Here is a 17,420-nt window from a genome sequence, read left to right as displayed (position 1 = left end):
GAGAAATTATTAACTTGCGATCCATGGTTAGATGAACATTATCATTGTAAAATGTGGCTGTGTCCAGGAAGCCAGTGAGAGCCAAAAAGGGACATTTGTACTTTTAGAGATCAAAACTTTAAACCGGCTTCCAAACCCCCAGAAGGATGGTCAAGAAATGAAAGGGAACTTAAAATGAATGCACAATTCTCTAGCCACACCACTAGATGTAAAGTTTTGTGCGACGAAATCTGCTTCCAGGCTTGTAGTATAGTTTGGACTACTGAGAAGGGGGAGGTTTGAACAAAACCAAAGACTGAAAAGCTCAGCCTCAAAATGGAGCTGGAAAAAGCCAACTGAGGAAGGTCCTTGCTGTAGCAGGCCTGGATGAAGTGGAGGATGTCACCCTAGTCCTGCTGACATTTTGAGAAGGTCATAGTGGTAGGACCAGAGTGGCCAGTTTTAAGGCAAATAAGACTACCATTACTTGTTGATCCTTGATGAGTTTTAGTACCTGAGGCAACATTAGGGACCCATTGGCTTTGCATTCACTGCAAAGCCAATGGGTCCATTGATCTCACACAAAACTGTGGAACCTTGAAGTTGTGCCAAGAAGCCAAGAGATCCAAACTATTGCAAGAACATTGAGAAACCCCGACCTTGAGTAAAACTGTTCTGCTGAGGAAGTCCACTTCCCAATTTTCACTTCCACAATCAACACTGCAGATAATGCTAGAACAAAGATCTCTGTCCAGGAAAGCATACAGGCCACATACTGCCGTGCTCTTTGTGCCTCCTTGATTTACATATGCCACCTCTGTGTCGGACAGATTACAAAATTAGTCAGCAGGAAGGACTGAGGTTTAAAGAGAGCCAGAACAATGGCTCCGGCACATTGATCAGCAGAGCCAACTTGGACGGTCACCAAAGGCCCTGTAGCCAAATATATGTAACAATACACCATCCTAGGAGACCCACATCCATGTTCACAATGACCCAAACTGAAATGACTAAGGCTGGACAATGAGGAGATGATCAGAAACCAGCCACCATTGTACAGATAAATGCAGGCAGGTCCAAACTATGGCCCTCCAGCTGTTGTGAAACTACACATCCTAGCATGCAATAATAGTAAAACTGTGGCAAGGCATGATGGGACTTGTAGTTTTATAACAGCTGGAGGGCCATAGTTTGGACATGCCTGGATTAATGAGTGCGGTTAGAAAGAACAATAAAACAGACAAAGGGATGCTGAGCATCCCATCCAATTTAGGAGAATCTTCCACCGGTTTTCTGCAGGAAAAGGGTGCATGTATGGAGGCTGAATATGCAAAACCCTGACTCATGAGAGAGGAAAGACAAAGGCCTTCAAAGTGTCCTGATAGGAACAGTAGTCTAAAGGAAGCCACTGGTTGACAGCGAAGTTTATACCATAAAAATGTAAGTCTTCCAGGTAAAACAAGGGATTCAGGAAGTGACTGCCTTGAGCCTTCAGGATCTGGGAAACAAGAACCACACTGTCAAAGCTATACTAGACAAATCTGGGTGTAAACAGACCTTGATGCTGCTCGTTTTGCAGAAGAGTAAGGCAGTAAGGAACCTTGGCCAGTGCTGCATGATACAGAGCGTACCACAGCAGACAAGGCAAGTCTGAAACCACAAGAAATCACTGGGACACCTTTCTGTAAAACTGGAGGAACCAGGTATCCAAAGTGAAAAGGACCAAGATACGATCAACCAGGAGGCCACAAAATCAATGTCTGACAACCACAACCAATTCAAAACCATTTGAAAACCCTCCTGGTTTAGCTCAAACCTCCCAGTGGGGGAGATGCTCGACGGGCCCTATTCAATGCTGTCTTCCCCGACAGCATTGAACAGGGTTTCCCGGCAGAACGAGCCCGACATCTCTAGCTGCCGGGCTCGTTCTGCCGAGAACAGCCGGGAAGTGACGAGCTGCCGGCTGCATCTCATCACTTCCCGGCCGCAACTCGCGGCCACGCCCCCTTCTCGTCCCGCTGCAGGCGGAACATTGAATCCAGCCTGCATGTTCTCGGTCGAGCTGACCGAGAACGGGACTGGGTCACGGCGGGCGAGCAAGCTTGTCTGCCGTGACCCGAAGATTGAATACCCCCCTTAGGCTGGACACCTTCCCAACTGTCCACTGGAACTGTGGATGGCAGAGATGGTATGAACCCATACCATTGCCTGAGGACTCCTTGTAACGCATTCTATTAATGTAAGCCTCAGTAGCGGCAATGTCAGATTGCATCCAAACAGACTTTCCCTATAAAAGCTTGGAGCTTAAACAAGGGAATTCCTAACCAGCCTCAACCTCAGCTATTGTGTACCTACATATCCCAGCATGCACTGCTACACTTGTTATTGTGAAATTCCAAGACTGACAGGGCATGCTGGGATGTGTAGTTCAACAGAAGCAGATGGTCCGCATGTTGAGCACCTCTTGGTTAGATTTATTATAAAACAAACACATGGTACATGTGCACTACATCATGTGTGACAAGGCACAACCCATGCCCTCCCATTCTGGGAGAGGAGCTTCAGAGGCCACAGATGCCATTAGAGGTCAGAGGTAGAGTCAAGGGTGGGTAAGTTGGTCATGATCTTTCAGCATATACGCCATAATCTACCGGTAGATCACAATCAACATTATGATTGCTCTAAGCTATGTCACTGTATGTGTGGTGAAGTTTAGTAAATAAACAAATAGGAAAAGAGACCATATAATGTAGCTTTCACATCACACTTTTAAAACGGTATATTGCCGTTTTTTTGCCTTTTAAAACGTTTAAGGCTGCAGTGTGAAAGTGTCATAGTTGAAATACCATTTAAAGTTAACTGGTATTTCAACACGTTTAAAAAGCAGAGTCCTACCCGTTTTAAAGCCAATTCAGAGCCGTTTTTTGTGCTGTCTGAATGGAACTGAAATGGTATTTAGTAAAAAATAAAGGTTAGAGCACTGTAATGCCCCTTTCAGACCGCACTTTAAAAACGGTATATTGCCGTTTTTTTACCGTTTTAAAACGGTAATGTGTGCGGTCTGAAAGGTGCAGGACCACTTAACCGGTTAGAAAAAAACGTTTTTTCTAACCGGTTAAAATGCAGGGTCCTACCCGTTTCAGAACCGGTATTTTAGGCTCAAAATCGGTTCTGAAACGGTATTTAGGACCCAGCCAATGAGCTGGGTCCTAAATTCAGCACAGTGAATACTTAATGAGCGCTCATTAAGTATTCACAGCACTGGAGCCCCCCCCCCCGCGCGTCGACGCCCCCCCGCGTGTCGGCGCCCCCCCCCCCCCCGTGTCGACTTACCCCGTGCCGGTATCTCCGTTGTGGTTCCCGGCACTGCAGCTCAGTATGCTCGGAAAGCACTTATGAAAAAAGTGTCTTTCAGAAAATGGCTGCCCCCATACGAAAGACAGTTTTTTTAAACAGGGTTTCCTTTCTGGAAGACACTCAGTGCTTTCCGAGCATACTGAGCTGCAGTGCCGGGATCCACAACGGAGGTACCGGCACGGGGTAAGTCGACACGGGGGGGGGGGGGGGGGGGGGGGGGGGGGCGTCGACATGCTCTCGGTTGACACGCGCGAGGGGGGGGGAGCTGCACGGAGGGGAGGGGCTGAAGGCTGCACTGGCTTTGACCCTGTATTTGGAAGGTTTCCAAAAACGGGTCTGCCAGTGTCAAAAAATCGGCACTTAAACGGTAAAATACCGTTTAAGTGCTGCGGTGTGAAAGGGGTTTTATCTGGCAGACCCGTTTTTGGAAACGTTTCCAAATACAGGGTCAAAGCCAGTTATGCGGTCTGAAAGCAGCATAATAGGCTGTCCCTTGTCTTGTGTCCCTTCCCTGAACCAGGAAATAAGCTGTGGGTAGAATCGTGTTCAGAGGTTTGATGTGAATGGTACTTAAACTGTATTTTTAAATGGTAATCTGCTGCAATATGAACACTAGACCCGTTTAAAATACCATTTAAAATTACAGTTTTTCAAAACGTTTCAAAATGTTTTATGTGATGTGAAAGCTACATAAATAATCACGTAATCTATATAAAAAAAAATTGCATTAGTAGTGTAAATAACATTCAATATAAATCCACTGTTATAATTCTGATCAATATTTTGCAAATATATAGCAAAATGAGCAGAGGGGAACAAATGAAACAGTCAGGTAACTGTTGGAATCCACAGGTAGCCACCGTCTTCTATTAGTGAGTACTTACAATAACTTTATCCTATTAGGCCTGTGATATTTGCTCTGCAGTCTAACACAGACCCAGCACTTACAGTGCCTACACACACTATGATCCCCCTCCGATATCAGCAGCAGCAGCAGGGACCTGGCGGCGTGCCAGCATTGGCAAGTGCAGAGGGAGCCATGTTGCATTCTCATGGCCCTCATTAACAACTCATTCCCTCGTCTGTACATGATGTTAACGACCCAAGAGAGTGCACATCGGCCATCAGTGGTAGCCACCGTCTTCTATTAGTGAGTACTTACAATAACTTTATCCTATTAGGCCTGTGATATTTGCTCTGCAGTCTAACACAGACCCAGCACTTACAGTGCCTACACACACTATGATCCCCCTCCGATATCAGCAGCAGCAGCAGGGACCTGGCGGCGTGCCAGCATTGGCAAGTGCAGAGGGAGCCATGTTGCATTCTCATGGCCCTCATTAACAACTCATTCCCTCGTCTGTACATGATGTTAACGACCCAAGAGAGTGCACATCGGCCATCAGTGGGTGCATACACACTGGGTGATATCACTCAGAGGGCCTAAAATGAGCTTAGCGTCTACAGGGCTTTACTGTGTGGCTATTACAAAACAATGCCAATTTATCAGTTTAAGGTGGCCATACATCTACTGATCGATTGTCATATTGGGCTGGTTGACACAAAAACCTGGTAATATCTGAGTGACAGTTTTTGGCAGTTTTCCAGCATTTCAAAGCAAATGGTCAACTGTCATTTTCTCTCATCCATTACCAGGATTACCAGGATTTTGTTCCAACGAGCCCAATCTGACACCCGATCTGCAGATGTATGGCCAGCTTTAGCTCCTCTTTTAGATGTTAAGGGCACTCAAATATTCTAATCAGTTTATCAACAGAAATTACAGCATTTCCCCAAAACAAGCTAAATCTCATTCTAACCTTCTTTTCCATGCGGTTCACCCCATCAGTGCCACCATTGACCCTCTCCTTTAGAATGTAAGCTCCCACGAGTAGGGCCTTCCCAAATGTGCTTTGCCTTCTTACTTAAACCATGTTCAATGGCACCAAATACTGCAGTTTTCAACCACCCTTTGCTGATAGTGTCCTCTGCTGATGCAGCTATGTTTATGTACCCTGTACTTGTCCTCTAATGTTATAGATTGTGAGCTTGCAAGCAGGGCCCTGCATCCTCTTGGTCTGTCTAATCACCCAGATTATCTGGTCTCTGTTGATTCCAACTGTAAAGTGCAACGGAATATGCTGCGCTATATAAGAAACTGTAAAAAAATAAATGTATTAAACTGCAAATCACTTTTTCCTTTTTTTATTTATAGTTATGTACTCCCTTGTAGGGCCGTGTAAATAAAAGGATAACCAAAAGTTTGTCAGCGGTTATTTATCACACCTTCTTTAGGTGCTCATACACAGGTCTGATTTTGACAGATTCCAATGGATCCGGCCAATATGTCGTGTGAGATTGTTTGACATCCAACATACCAGCCCAATCAGAGGTGTTTGACTTCGGATCCTAGAGATCTTATGTGCAGCACATAAGATACATTGGACCATCAGCGGCACATTGCGGTTTTGAAACAGCGATGCATCGCAGAGAATTTCCCTTCAACTTAGCTGGCAACTCCTCAGGAATTCTTTCACAAGCGATAAATCACATATGTTTTACCACATGTAAAATATGGCACATCAAGTGCCACGTCGGAAAAAGCCCCCACAGGGGAGTTCAAAAGAAAACCGTTCCAACTGATGCATCAGTCAAGTCAGAGGTGTTTATGGCCACCTTTAGACTACCTGTGAGGATTCCAATAGCGTACCAGACTCATGTTTCTATTTGCTCACTTCTATTTGAACATTATGAAAAAACTCAGTGTGAGCCAGTTGCATAAAGTTTATTCCCGAATAATAATATGTATGCTTTTATTCTTGTTAATTTAACCTATTATCCTTGTTAAACTTTTTTTCTTTTATTTGATAGATTTTATGTTTCTAGTGCATTTTTATTGGCCCTAGTGCTGCAACATTTGTATATAAGCAGGGTGCATACCTGGTGACAATAAGTTAACAAGCAACAGGGGAATCTAAATATCTAGGCAAAATATAACTGTAGAAAGCAACAAAAATACACAACCACCATCTAAATGACACTCATTTCCCTATTTACCTGAGCAATTGCAGCTTCTGTGTCAGACAACCCAAGAAGGAATATCCGCACTTTATCAATTTTGACAGGAATTGTGCGCCCTCGCCACTCCACTTCACTCATGGTAGCAGCTTGTTTTGCCCTGGTCTGAGAGATAAGAGTCTGCAAGAGAGATAGACCCAAATAAAAACGTTAGATAGGATCACTCATGTGGATTATTTGACATTTAATGTCAATCTTTTTTCACAATACTGACTGACCCTTCCAAAGGGCTGAAATATCTCAAATTAAATGAAAGGTAAAAAATTGAAAGCGATAAAGAAATAAAGTTGTACTATAGTGGCCCAAAGACTGATAGACCAGAAATGTGATCGCAAATAAGACAAGCAGGACAGTGTATATTTTCAGCTGTATGATGTACTAACAAAGCCAGCTACAATAGTACATAGTGTTCCCGCTAGGCTGTTTTAGCCCTGCCTCTCTGGCAGCACCCTGCTAAAACAGCCTACCTTCCTCGCTGCAGGCGAGACCGGGGAAGCCCGGCACCGCTGTACATAGCAATGCCCGGCTCTTCCCCGGCAGTGAAAAGCCTTCGGGGTGGCCGGCCAGCCCGTTTTCTTGACAGCACCCCTTTTGTGAAGTTGGCGGCCCGGGACCAGCCAAAATAGTTACGTCTGCGGGCCCGGGCCGCCCCCTTCACGCCGAAGTTCCTAGAAGGAACACTAAGCACAGTAACCCATATGATACAAATAGATGTATGAATGGATGTAATGACATACCTAGAGGGAACACTGAATTTGGTAATAGGTGCACATCTAATATAGTTGATAGCCATGTTAAGTATGATAACGCCCAACAACTACATATGCTAAGGTGCATCTGTTGAACGTTGCACAGGTACACTGCGGGCACAGAGCCCAAAAAGAGTTCAAAACATAAATGCTAGCCAGGAGAACTGAATACTGAATTTTTAACATAACGTACCTCCAGCTTCTCTGCTAACAGTCCTTCTGTGCCTCCACCACGAAGTCTCATTTGCATTAATTCATTCATAGCAGTCTTATCCCCTGGAAGAGAAGGTACATTTATTGAGTTGGCCAGATTTCTTCCTGCTAACTGAAGATATTTTACTGCTGTTAAATGCTCATCATACGGTGCCAAAGACAATGGTGTAACATGCTGACAAGGGAAAGGTTCCCATTCCCTGGCTTTTCTCACCAATGTTGTAGGCACAGTAGCGAATGTTGGGTGAGATTTCATCCACTCTTTGGTTGTACAGAACAGCCTGCTCCTCAGTGAATGCGCTGGCCAGCTTCTCATAGATGGTCCTGTGAGGAGAAAAGCAATCAATGAAATGAAGGTAGGAAGTTAGATTTAACTAAAGCAAGCCAAATATACATGTCCATGAGAAACTTACTTGCACTTGTTGAATGCTTTCATAGCCTCTTCCCACTTCTGCTGCTCAAACTGCAACATGCCACTGAGATAAGCACTATATGCCTGCGGGGAGACAGCAAATCTCTTATACATGTTGCCCACATAGATCCGCTGACAACTCCACTCACTATGGAGCAAACATATCCCTTTTCCAGAAGATTGGGGAGAGTTGTGTCAGTCGCACAGAAATCAGGTTAAGGTTAAACGGGTGGACCCTCCTTATGTAGTATTTTCAATTAATATTTAATAATACGAAGGCGTGCTACCACAGACACAAGGTAAATGTACTTTGTAGGGACAGAAAAGGGTGTCTTGTTGGTGCACCAGAAAGAATTATACTAATAAAACATGACTTTTAATTATTTCATTAAAATAGTTGCGAAGATAAAATAAAAACAAACAAAACATGACAACATATAGTGATTTATAAAGGATGTGAAACCACACCTATTGGGACCCCACTGCACACTATCCCTATATTATTTCATGATTGCTTGATTTTGTGTGGCACGGTGGGTTTTCAAAGTAGGTAGGGAATATGTTACTGTATCAAGTATTGGCAGTCACAGTGCGTTTAGGTTATCCAGGATTGTTACACATTTGAAACAATTTATTAGTGATCCTGGGGCTCTCTTTGCAGCAGCGGTGAGCACTTCAACACGGGTGTGATCCCACATCAGCGCTGCCGCTGACTTGCTGGAGCCACTTGTTTCACAGACTGCATGCTGCCCACAGAGCTAGGTAAGAGGTGTGCACTCCCTCGCTCGTGCTGGTCAGAGAAGGCAGAAGGACGCACGGCTCTGGCGCCAAAGACCGTGTCACTGCGCTGCGGGAAACGTGTACAACGGATACCCGAATTGTCGCCACCGGCCTATTACAGATCAAAGTGTACAATGGTATGTGGGGGAAGGGAGAGTGGGGTTCACACATTAGGTGTGTAGTCAAGCGTACGCTTTCGCAAAAGCTTCTTCAGGTCCTGAATGGTTACATAACGTAATGTAAAGAGCCATGGTCTCTGTCACATTCAAGCTCCTTAAATGATATATCAAAGCATACTATAAAAGGAGGGCTTGGCATAACTGTACATAAAAATTTTGAAGTGAAAAATCATTAGATGTAAGTGTGATACAACCTTGCGTATTTGAATTATGTATTGCAAGAGAAGAAAAAAGGGACTGTTATCGGGGGCGCACAAACCGTATTAAAATTTTACTTGTATTATTCAATGTTTACTTCACCATGATACACATTCTGTGTAACTATGCATGTCTATGTATGTGATTTTAATTCTTCCTGATTTCACTGCTATCTCCCGTCTTAGCACTGGAATTATACTGAAAACCAATTCTTCAATGAGGTCTGCATGAATAGATGAAATGAAGAGGGTGCCCACAGAGAAAGAGCAATTTTAGGGTGTAAAAATTGTGGTGAGATCACTATGCTGCCTCTTGTACAGTATACTGAGGGTGTAATGACAACGATTTGACATGAAGAAGAGACAAAGACAATGTAGTAAATGGAAATCATTACAACTTAAAGATTCAGATTCTACAATTTACAGCACATCCCCCATACCAATTCACTTCCCTGATTTTTTATTTATTTCAAATAAACACAAGGGTAGGGGGTTGGGCTCATGAGCCATTAGATATTTATCCAATAATTTTATGATCCCCAGACATTAATTATAGATGTACCTGAGCTTCCAACTTTGTCTTGGCATCCACGCGGTCACTATCACATAGTCGCTCTAGCTCCTCACCATGCTTCACAGCCTTCCGCAAGCGAGAAAGCAAATGGAAACGCTTGCGAGGTTCTGTGTTTGCCTCCATTTTAAGTTGCATGGCATAGCTCCAGGCCCTTTCAGCATCCATCAAGATGAGCAATAGGTACCTTCAAATGAAAAACCAATTAAGCTACTCAAGCAAGCAGCTCTTGGTCCTTAAGGTGCCCATACACAGAGCTATGGGTGGTGTGACGCGATGCTCGCTCCACCATCACATCCCATTGCACAGCACATAAAGTATGTGCTGCCCGTGCATTTCGAACTAGATTACATCGCATTTATTTCAAAATGCACAGTGCTTTAACCCATTCCATGCATTTTAAACTAGATGCAATGCAATCTAGTTCAAAATGCATGAAGTTATAGTTCCATGTATGGGCGCCTTTACACAATAACTTACCATGAAATATTCATTGAAAGTGATTAATACACACACACACACACACACAAAAGTAACTAAAAGTGTTAAGTAAAATAAGATAATTGCCAACTAGCCACACTGTAATGTGTTGCTGCACAGCTTGCACCAGCTTTGCTCGCTTTAGCGAGCTCTCCATGGGGGCAATTTAATGTGCTAACCGAAAGGAGTGCCAGGAGTTATTCAAATAGACACAGATTCTGCTCACTCCACCATAAAGTGCAACCAGAAAGTCAACCAAACTAGGGCAGAACCATCTGTCACTATGCTAGTGCGCCCACCATGAACTTTGCTTCCTCCTCAATGCAAACAGAGCACATATAACATCAACCCATGCTTGAAAGTCAAGTCAGAAGAGGGAAAAAATAAATAAATAAATAAAAACACCCACCAACCTCTATACTACTTTCCACTTTAGCGTTGAACAGTTTAGAACAGAGAGCACAATGATAGAAACTGGAAGGTAATATTATTTACCCACTTAACCCCATCAGTGGGGCAGATGAATTATAGTAGCGCTTATCACACAGTTATAAAACACTACATGCTTCGCCTCATTATCGAGGTAAAGCAGGAAGGGTTACTGACAAGACGTATTAACATCTGGTCCACCGAACCGGAGGAGCAAAAACTCCTCCCTCCGGCGATGTCCCCTTAATCAGACAATGCATCAGTTGGCATGGACTGCCTGTCTCTGCCTGCCTGGCCAGCTCTTCTGAGCATTCACGAGTTCTCACCACTCACTCTGGAAATGCTGTGCAGCCCAGAGTTGACCTCACTGCACAAACCCCCTCACCGGCGGCATTAAATACTGCCCTATAAGGATCACTGCCAATGGTGCTAAGCTATTTATTTAATGGTGTGGTTGGGTCCTATTCAATTGTAAATAGGGAAAATATAAGCAGGACATAAACGCTGAAATAAAATTAGAACATTACACACATCTACCTAATTAACTGGGGTTGCAGCATGTGCACAGCGGGCACCCCAGCTCCCACTGTGCTCATTAGCTGTGTGATGTACCAGTTCAGCACAATGGTGGGAATGATGAGAACTGCAAATGAGGAAGTGGAGTATAAAATAACAGGAGAGGCGGAGTGGATTCTGCAGCCCAACAGAAGCCAGGTCCATTTACTTACTAATTAAATATATATATATATATATATATATATATATATATATATATATATATATATATATATATATATATATATATATATATATATATATATATATATATATATATATATATATATATATATATATATATATATATATAGTGGGCGGTATTCAATGAGCCTGATTCGCCAGGTTTTTATGGCGAATTTGTGCTGTTTGGCGAATTTCTGTCAAAAACGGTGAATCACCCTATTCAATGACCACATGGCGAATACATTTCTAGGTTTTTTTCACCATGATTCACCGAGTAGCAATCGCTATCTTTTTATGGTGAAGTGGAATGTGAACTTTTAAAATAAAGTGTTTTGTTTTTTACATTTGGTGTAAAAAAATCAGGAATTTTATTCTGAGGAGGGGCATGCTTTTTTTATTCATGTGCTGTAAGCACATGAATATATATTTAATTTTAAAAATAATATTATTTTTTTTTATTTATTTTTTACACAGCATCCAGCAGGTGGCGCCAGAGCGGAGCCGCTCATTACATATTCATATATTCACTGCACGATCATTTTGATCGTGTGTAGTGAATATACGCTTGCCTGCTGGCACCCCCGGGGGGGCAGCCTGTGCTGCCTGGCACCCGGGGAGCACACCTAACCCCCCACAAAGCTCTGGGCTAGGCAGAGAGACTACCATCTCTCTGCCTGGCACCGTCCTGAGGCTCCCTGCGGCAATCGCCGCAGGAGCTCATATTCGCCAGTCAGGGGCTCGCTGCCCCTGACTCGTTGAATACCGGAGCCCGCCGGCTCCGGAACGTGGCGAATGTGCAGCGAATCCAAAAAAGGATTCGCTGCACCTCGCAGGTATTCACATTGAATACCGCCCATAGTGTGAAGCAGGGAAAACCATATTTGTGCACCTGTGCCCACCACTCCCTAGTTCAGGACCTCTTAAACTGCATGAATAAAGAACAAGCAAAATCTAACTGAGATGGATGTATAGAAAGTTAAAAACAAACTCTTTCAAATGTAAGATTTAAAATTGTACTGCAGATAACTAGTTTCACATATCTTACCTGTTATCAGAAAGTATCTCCACGGTCACTTTCTTTCCAGAGAATTTGTGTCTGTTCCCCATCTTAAAACTGAGTGTTTTCCTTAGTCGTCTCAAACGACGTGAACAGTAACCTCTGGAAAAACAGCAACGTAACTTTTAGCAACCTTGATGCAGTTTGTGTCACTTTACTAAGAAATTATTTCAGTTTTCACAGTGAACTCATCATTCTGAAATCAGACTAAGGGGGATATTCAATCTTCAGGTCACGGCAGGCGAGCTTGCTCGCCTGCCGTGACCCAGTCCCGTTCAGCTCGACCGAGAACACGCAGGCGGGATTCAATGTCCCGCCTGCAGCGGGGCGAGAAGGGGGCGTGGCCGCGAGTTGCGGCCGGGAAGTGACGAGCTGCAGCCGGCAGCTCGTCACTTCCCGGCTGTTCTCGGCAGAACGAGCCCGACAGCTAGAGATGTCGGGCTCGTTCTGGCAGGAAACCCTGTTCAATGATGTCGGGGAAGACAGCATTGAATAGGGCACGTCGAGCATCTCCCCCACGGGAGATGCTCGACGGAGATTGAATATCCCCCTAAATCAGCAGGAGGTGGGTTACACAATCTCTGCTGTCATACTCCTTACTGGTCATGTCCCCGACAGGCAGCATGTTGTGCATGAAGAAGACACTGCATCGGGAGTGTGCAGGAATGAGCAGAGAACTACATGCACCTGCTATGAAGTCTGTGCTGCAGTATAGCCTTAATGGTGTTATCCTATTATAACTGATGCAATATTTGGTGATCTATAACTCTGCATAGGTCTCACTATAAGCTCAGGTATTTTAATAATGGCTCTATGGATGAAGAAAAAACAGAAGAAGATGACAAAGATTTGAAAACCCTGAAGTTAACTTACATTTAGGAATGAATTCTAGAAACCTTTAACTAATGTCAAAAGAATTTCTCTGAAATTCAAATTATTGTTGCCTCAAATTAAATTCTCTCTCATTAAAAAACAACTATCAAATTCAGGCACCGTCTCAGGACTATAAGGATGGCTGCATTAACCCGATGAACAATAAATAGTGCAGAGTGCAATCAAACTGGAAACAAGCAAATAATTTGCATTCTTCTGACAAAAATATGTACAGTCAACATATTTTTTAATTAGACAATGTTACATATGTACAGGATATTAAATATGTTTAAGCCCACTTGCAGCAAAAGCTTAAAAAGCTAGTCTGATACCTTCTGTGTTCGTGCATGTGTGAGAAGGAGATGTAGTTTTATTCTCTGCTAGCAGATGGCAGACTCAAGACACACAAGTCACACTAGACAGACAAACATGTCACTGTCTAATGATTTTGGAAAACAATTTAGTTGCACACAAATGGTATTTACCTGTATCGCTGGAAGTCTCCATGACGCATGCCATGCTGTTGCTGAGATTCCTTAATAATCTGGAGTACTGCATGTCGAGTTAAAGAAATAAGTAGCTATAATCTGGCCTAGTCTTGGATATTGGTATTACAGTAATTGCAGGACAAGTGATATAAACAGGATAAATTACCGTTCACTGTAATTTACAGATCCTTGATGTACCAAACAATCAGAATACGATTTGATCATAATTATTTGTTAGAATGTTTTTGCACGTCATCCATCATTTAAAGTAGAAATGCGACATTAATCATTAGAAAAAGAATGGCCAATAAATGATATGCCAAACCTACTCCTTTAAGAGATCATTTACACTTAGGGCCGTATTCAATGCGGCCGCCAAAGGGGTTAAACGGTGAGGGTCGCTGAAAACAAGCGATCCTCGCCGTTTAACCCCTGCTCACCCTATTGTATGTTCTGGGGGAATCCTCCCTGTCAGAGGACGGCAAGGATTCCCCCAAATAGCGAGGCCCGTGGCTAATGTAGGGAGCCCACTGCATTTAGCCACGAGCCTCGCTGTTTTAGCATCCGCACACGCCGTTTCCCCTCCGCTAAAAAAACCTAGCAAGGGGGAAACGGCGTGTGTTGAATACTAACCCTGCAAGCTGTGACAGCTCGCAAAAAAACATTGAATACACGCCTTAATATTTTCATCGATCATGGTGAGCTGCACAATCTTAATGACACGCCAGACAAAGGCATGCATTTTATCCTGGTGTTAGGTGCCCTAAAAGTTATGAATGCAGCCATGTTTGCTGTGAAACTGGAGGGTTACTGCTTTATAATAAGGCTGTGCACATAATACTGCTATTTAAAAATATGAGATTCAAATAGCCGTATGGTAAAATATAGCTCCCAAATTAAGTACCTATGGCAACAGAGACGTGCCCCAAAATCACTAGTTAATGCAGATTTCTGTCATACCTCAGGAGGGTGCAAGCAGAAATCCAAATTAATTGCCCCCTTTGGGCTAGTCCCTGACTGCAACTGACTAGAACTGTGTGCATAACGTGGGAAGTAAAACCCCATAAGTAATAGAATTGCCCCATGTGTTCATAGAAAAAAAAATTCTAAATATATTAAAACGTACAGTAAGTTTGCAGCAATGAATATAATTCACTAGGTGCATGCAAAGGTCTAGTTACCAGGCATTTCCATATGGTCTACTTTGTACGCAATCATTAAAATGAATACATACTAGGTTCACAATTTGTTGTATAACACACTGATATTTACACATTCCATACTTGCAGAACACTGAAAGAATAATTTAACCAAAGTGGAAGTCTTGAATTACCCTAGTGTTTCTAGCACCCTGTACGAGTCAAAAATTGTGCAGTTCCCTATGCCTGTCAGGGGTGTCACTGTCTGCTCTGGTGGTCTGAAGCTCAGTGCCAAGATACAAACATGTGTGCCAGAAACACCAGAGCAGAGTGTGACACCCCAGGCAGGAAAGAGGAACTGCACATATTGTGAAAGGTGCAGGGTGCTAGAATGTACAGTATACCACCTTTGCACAGTGCTTTGTTTTGCATTAACCCTTTGAATGTCAACATATGTGAGATGCGTAAAACATTGAATAATAATGCCAGCGTCACTCACATTTGTTATATGAGCTCTAAACAATAATCCATTTGGCTAAATCCTACATTAAATCACATCTATTATTTATGCAACACTCTTGTTTAAAAATACTATTTTAATTGAGACATACCTCAGTTAAAATGTCATACCACAATACCTGTGTTTTTCACCCATGAATGACTGATAACTAAGGGTCTGTTAGATGGATAGAATGATGAGAGATAAGGCACTACCCAATTAGATTCTTCATTACATGTCACAGGCTGCGTAAGTAAACAATAAACAGAATATTCCTGACAAAGCTTAAAACTTGAATGCTTTTTCAATGTGTCTTCCCACAGCTATATTTCTACAGTTCCTTCCCGTTTACGTCTCTGAAGACAAAAAAAAAAAAAAAAACACCTCAGTGTTCTAAGTTAAGATACATCCACCTATTATCTTATAAATGATTCTACCACCACATTTGATGGACTAAGTTTTTTTTAGTGTGGTCCCACCGCATTAAGAGCAGATGGTATGGTCTACTAGACAATGAAGTAGACTGGCCATTAGTTAGAGCAAGCATGTCCAAACTATGGCCCCCCAGCTGTTGTGAACTACAAGTCCCATCATGCCTTGCCACAGTTTTGCGATCATGGAATGCTAAAACTATGGCAAGGCATGCTGGGATGTGTCGTTTCACAAAGCTGGAGGGCCACAGTTTGGACATGCCTGGGTTAGAGAGAAAACAGTAACAGTAACAGTCCAAAATACAGTTGGAGCCCAGACATGATTTTGCTGTCTTCTAGGAAGAGTTCAGACTTTTAAAGTTATTCTGTTTTACCTAAGGTTTTGTAAGAGGGGGGAGGGGGGGGGGAATTGTAGATCAGAGGACTGCAAGGATTTATGTTAAGGCTGAAGTGAATGTGGCTGGACTACTGTTATTGATGTGAAAAATGACAATGACAGAAGAGGGTTGGTTGCCACTATAGGGTCATATCACTTGTCCACAATGATCTTGTGGGTGCAAGTCATATTGTGACGGTGGCCACACATTAAGGCGGCCTAAATTCACACAAAAGTGCTTGGCCCTTAGCATTGAATTGGATTAACGCCAATAATAACGTCAAAGTCCTCTCTCCAAGCTTAAAATATTCTACCAGTGTTAAGAGTCTTATACTAGAACCAAAGAACCTGATCAGACATCCACATTTGTTGTCAGAATTGTAATAAGCAAATTAAGTCAAGTGACCTGCAACTCTGCAGTGCTAGTAAACAGCCTCACTCACACTTTCTTTAGACATTTATTATTAATAAGGGAATACCAGTTGCTACAAGATCTAAACGTAACCAAACCGATAGATACTGTGTGGCATTTATAAGCAGGGAAAGCAGCATATGGAGACTGTAACCATATACTGCTACATGGACTATGATGCTACGGGCAAATAGGCAGTAATCTTGGCCAGAACTTAAGCTTTAGAGACATGCCTCATACCCCTGCGCGTCACAGTCAGACAGGCAGCTATAGAGGTGCCCTGCATTAGTTCCCATGTCCCACTCTTGTAATGGCCACGTCAGCTTCCAGCCCTCGTGTGCTTCGCGCCTCCCCACCACCCGACCACTCTCACTCCCAAAGTCTGGATACTCTCCAACGCCAAGGTGTCCCCCAGCGCTCCTGGCTTCCCTCCTGAGATCGGCCGCTCATTTTCCTTATTATCGTCTGCCCCTGCTCCTGACTGCCGCTCCGCCGCCATCTTCCCACGGTGAGTGAGTGTGTCAGTAAGCACCAGTGAGAACGGGGGAGGAGAGGGTAGCTGCGGTGCATGCTGGTATATAGCAGCGCGTGCTGCTGGGAGTTCGGAGGACCGTCCATAGTAAGGCTAAGCTGTGCTGTGGGAACTTAAGGAACTTAAGGAACTTAACATACCCTCCAACTGTACCGATTCTGCCGGTACAGTACCGCTTTTTAGCGGTCTGTACCGGCAAAAATCAAAGTGTACCGATGTACCGATTTTTTTATAGCCGGCACCTGACTCTGTGAGTTGTAGTTTTAGAGTTAGGTTCTATTTGCAGCTCTTCCGGCAGCGTTAGTTGAGAGGGGGGAGTGGCTGGGCAGGAAGACTTCATATCCCAAGGTGCCCTGCAGAGACGCGCAGGACCCGCCTCCCCCTGCTCACACAGTCACACGCGTCTTTGGTGCTTGCTGCTGCTGGCCGTGTAGACACTAGGGACACT

The 17,420-nt window shown here is 43.5% G+C and overlaps 1 protein-coding gene across 1 annotated transcript in view; it reads right to left on the bottom strand.

The window, feature by feature from the left end:
* Positions 1 to 16,993, bottom strand: part of SRP68 (signal recognition particle 68) — a 30,644-nt gene extending 13,651 nt beyond the window's left edge. The window contains exons 1-8 of the mRNA XM_083147958.1: positions 16,831 to 16,993; positions 13,581 to 13,647; positions 12,211 to 12,324; positions 9,507 to 9,702; positions 7,790 to 7,872; positions 7,591 to 7,700; positions 7,357 to 7,439; positions 6,394 to 6,534 (exon numbers count right to left, since the gene is read on the bottom strand). Of these exons, the coding sequence (XP_083004084.1) occupies positions 6,394 to 6,534; positions 7,357 to 7,439; positions 7,591 to 7,700; positions 7,790 to 7,872; positions 9,507 to 9,702; positions 12,211 to 12,324; positions 13,581 to 13,647; positions 16,831 to 16,939 (903 nt within the window). The 5' untranslated portion in view covers positions 16,940 to 16,993. The remainder of the gene's footprint in view (positions 1 to 6,393; positions 6,535 to 7,356; positions 7,440 to 7,590; positions 7,701 to 7,789; positions 7,873 to 9,506; positions 9,703 to 12,210; positions 12,325 to 13,580; positions 13,648 to 16,830) is intronic.
* Positions 16,994 to 17,420: the final 427 nt, after the last annotated feature.

This window comes from Crinia signifera, chromosome 6, assembly GCF_055691185.1.
Source record: "Crinia signifera chromosome 6, ASM5569118v1, whole genome shotgun sequence".
Classification (NCBI taxonomy): Eukaryota; Metazoa; Chordata; class Amphibia; order Anura; family Myobatrachidae; genus Crinia; species Crinia signifera.
The sequence above is the reverse complement of the archived record's forward strand: the minus strand, read 5'-3'. Positions and strand labels throughout refer to the sequence as shown.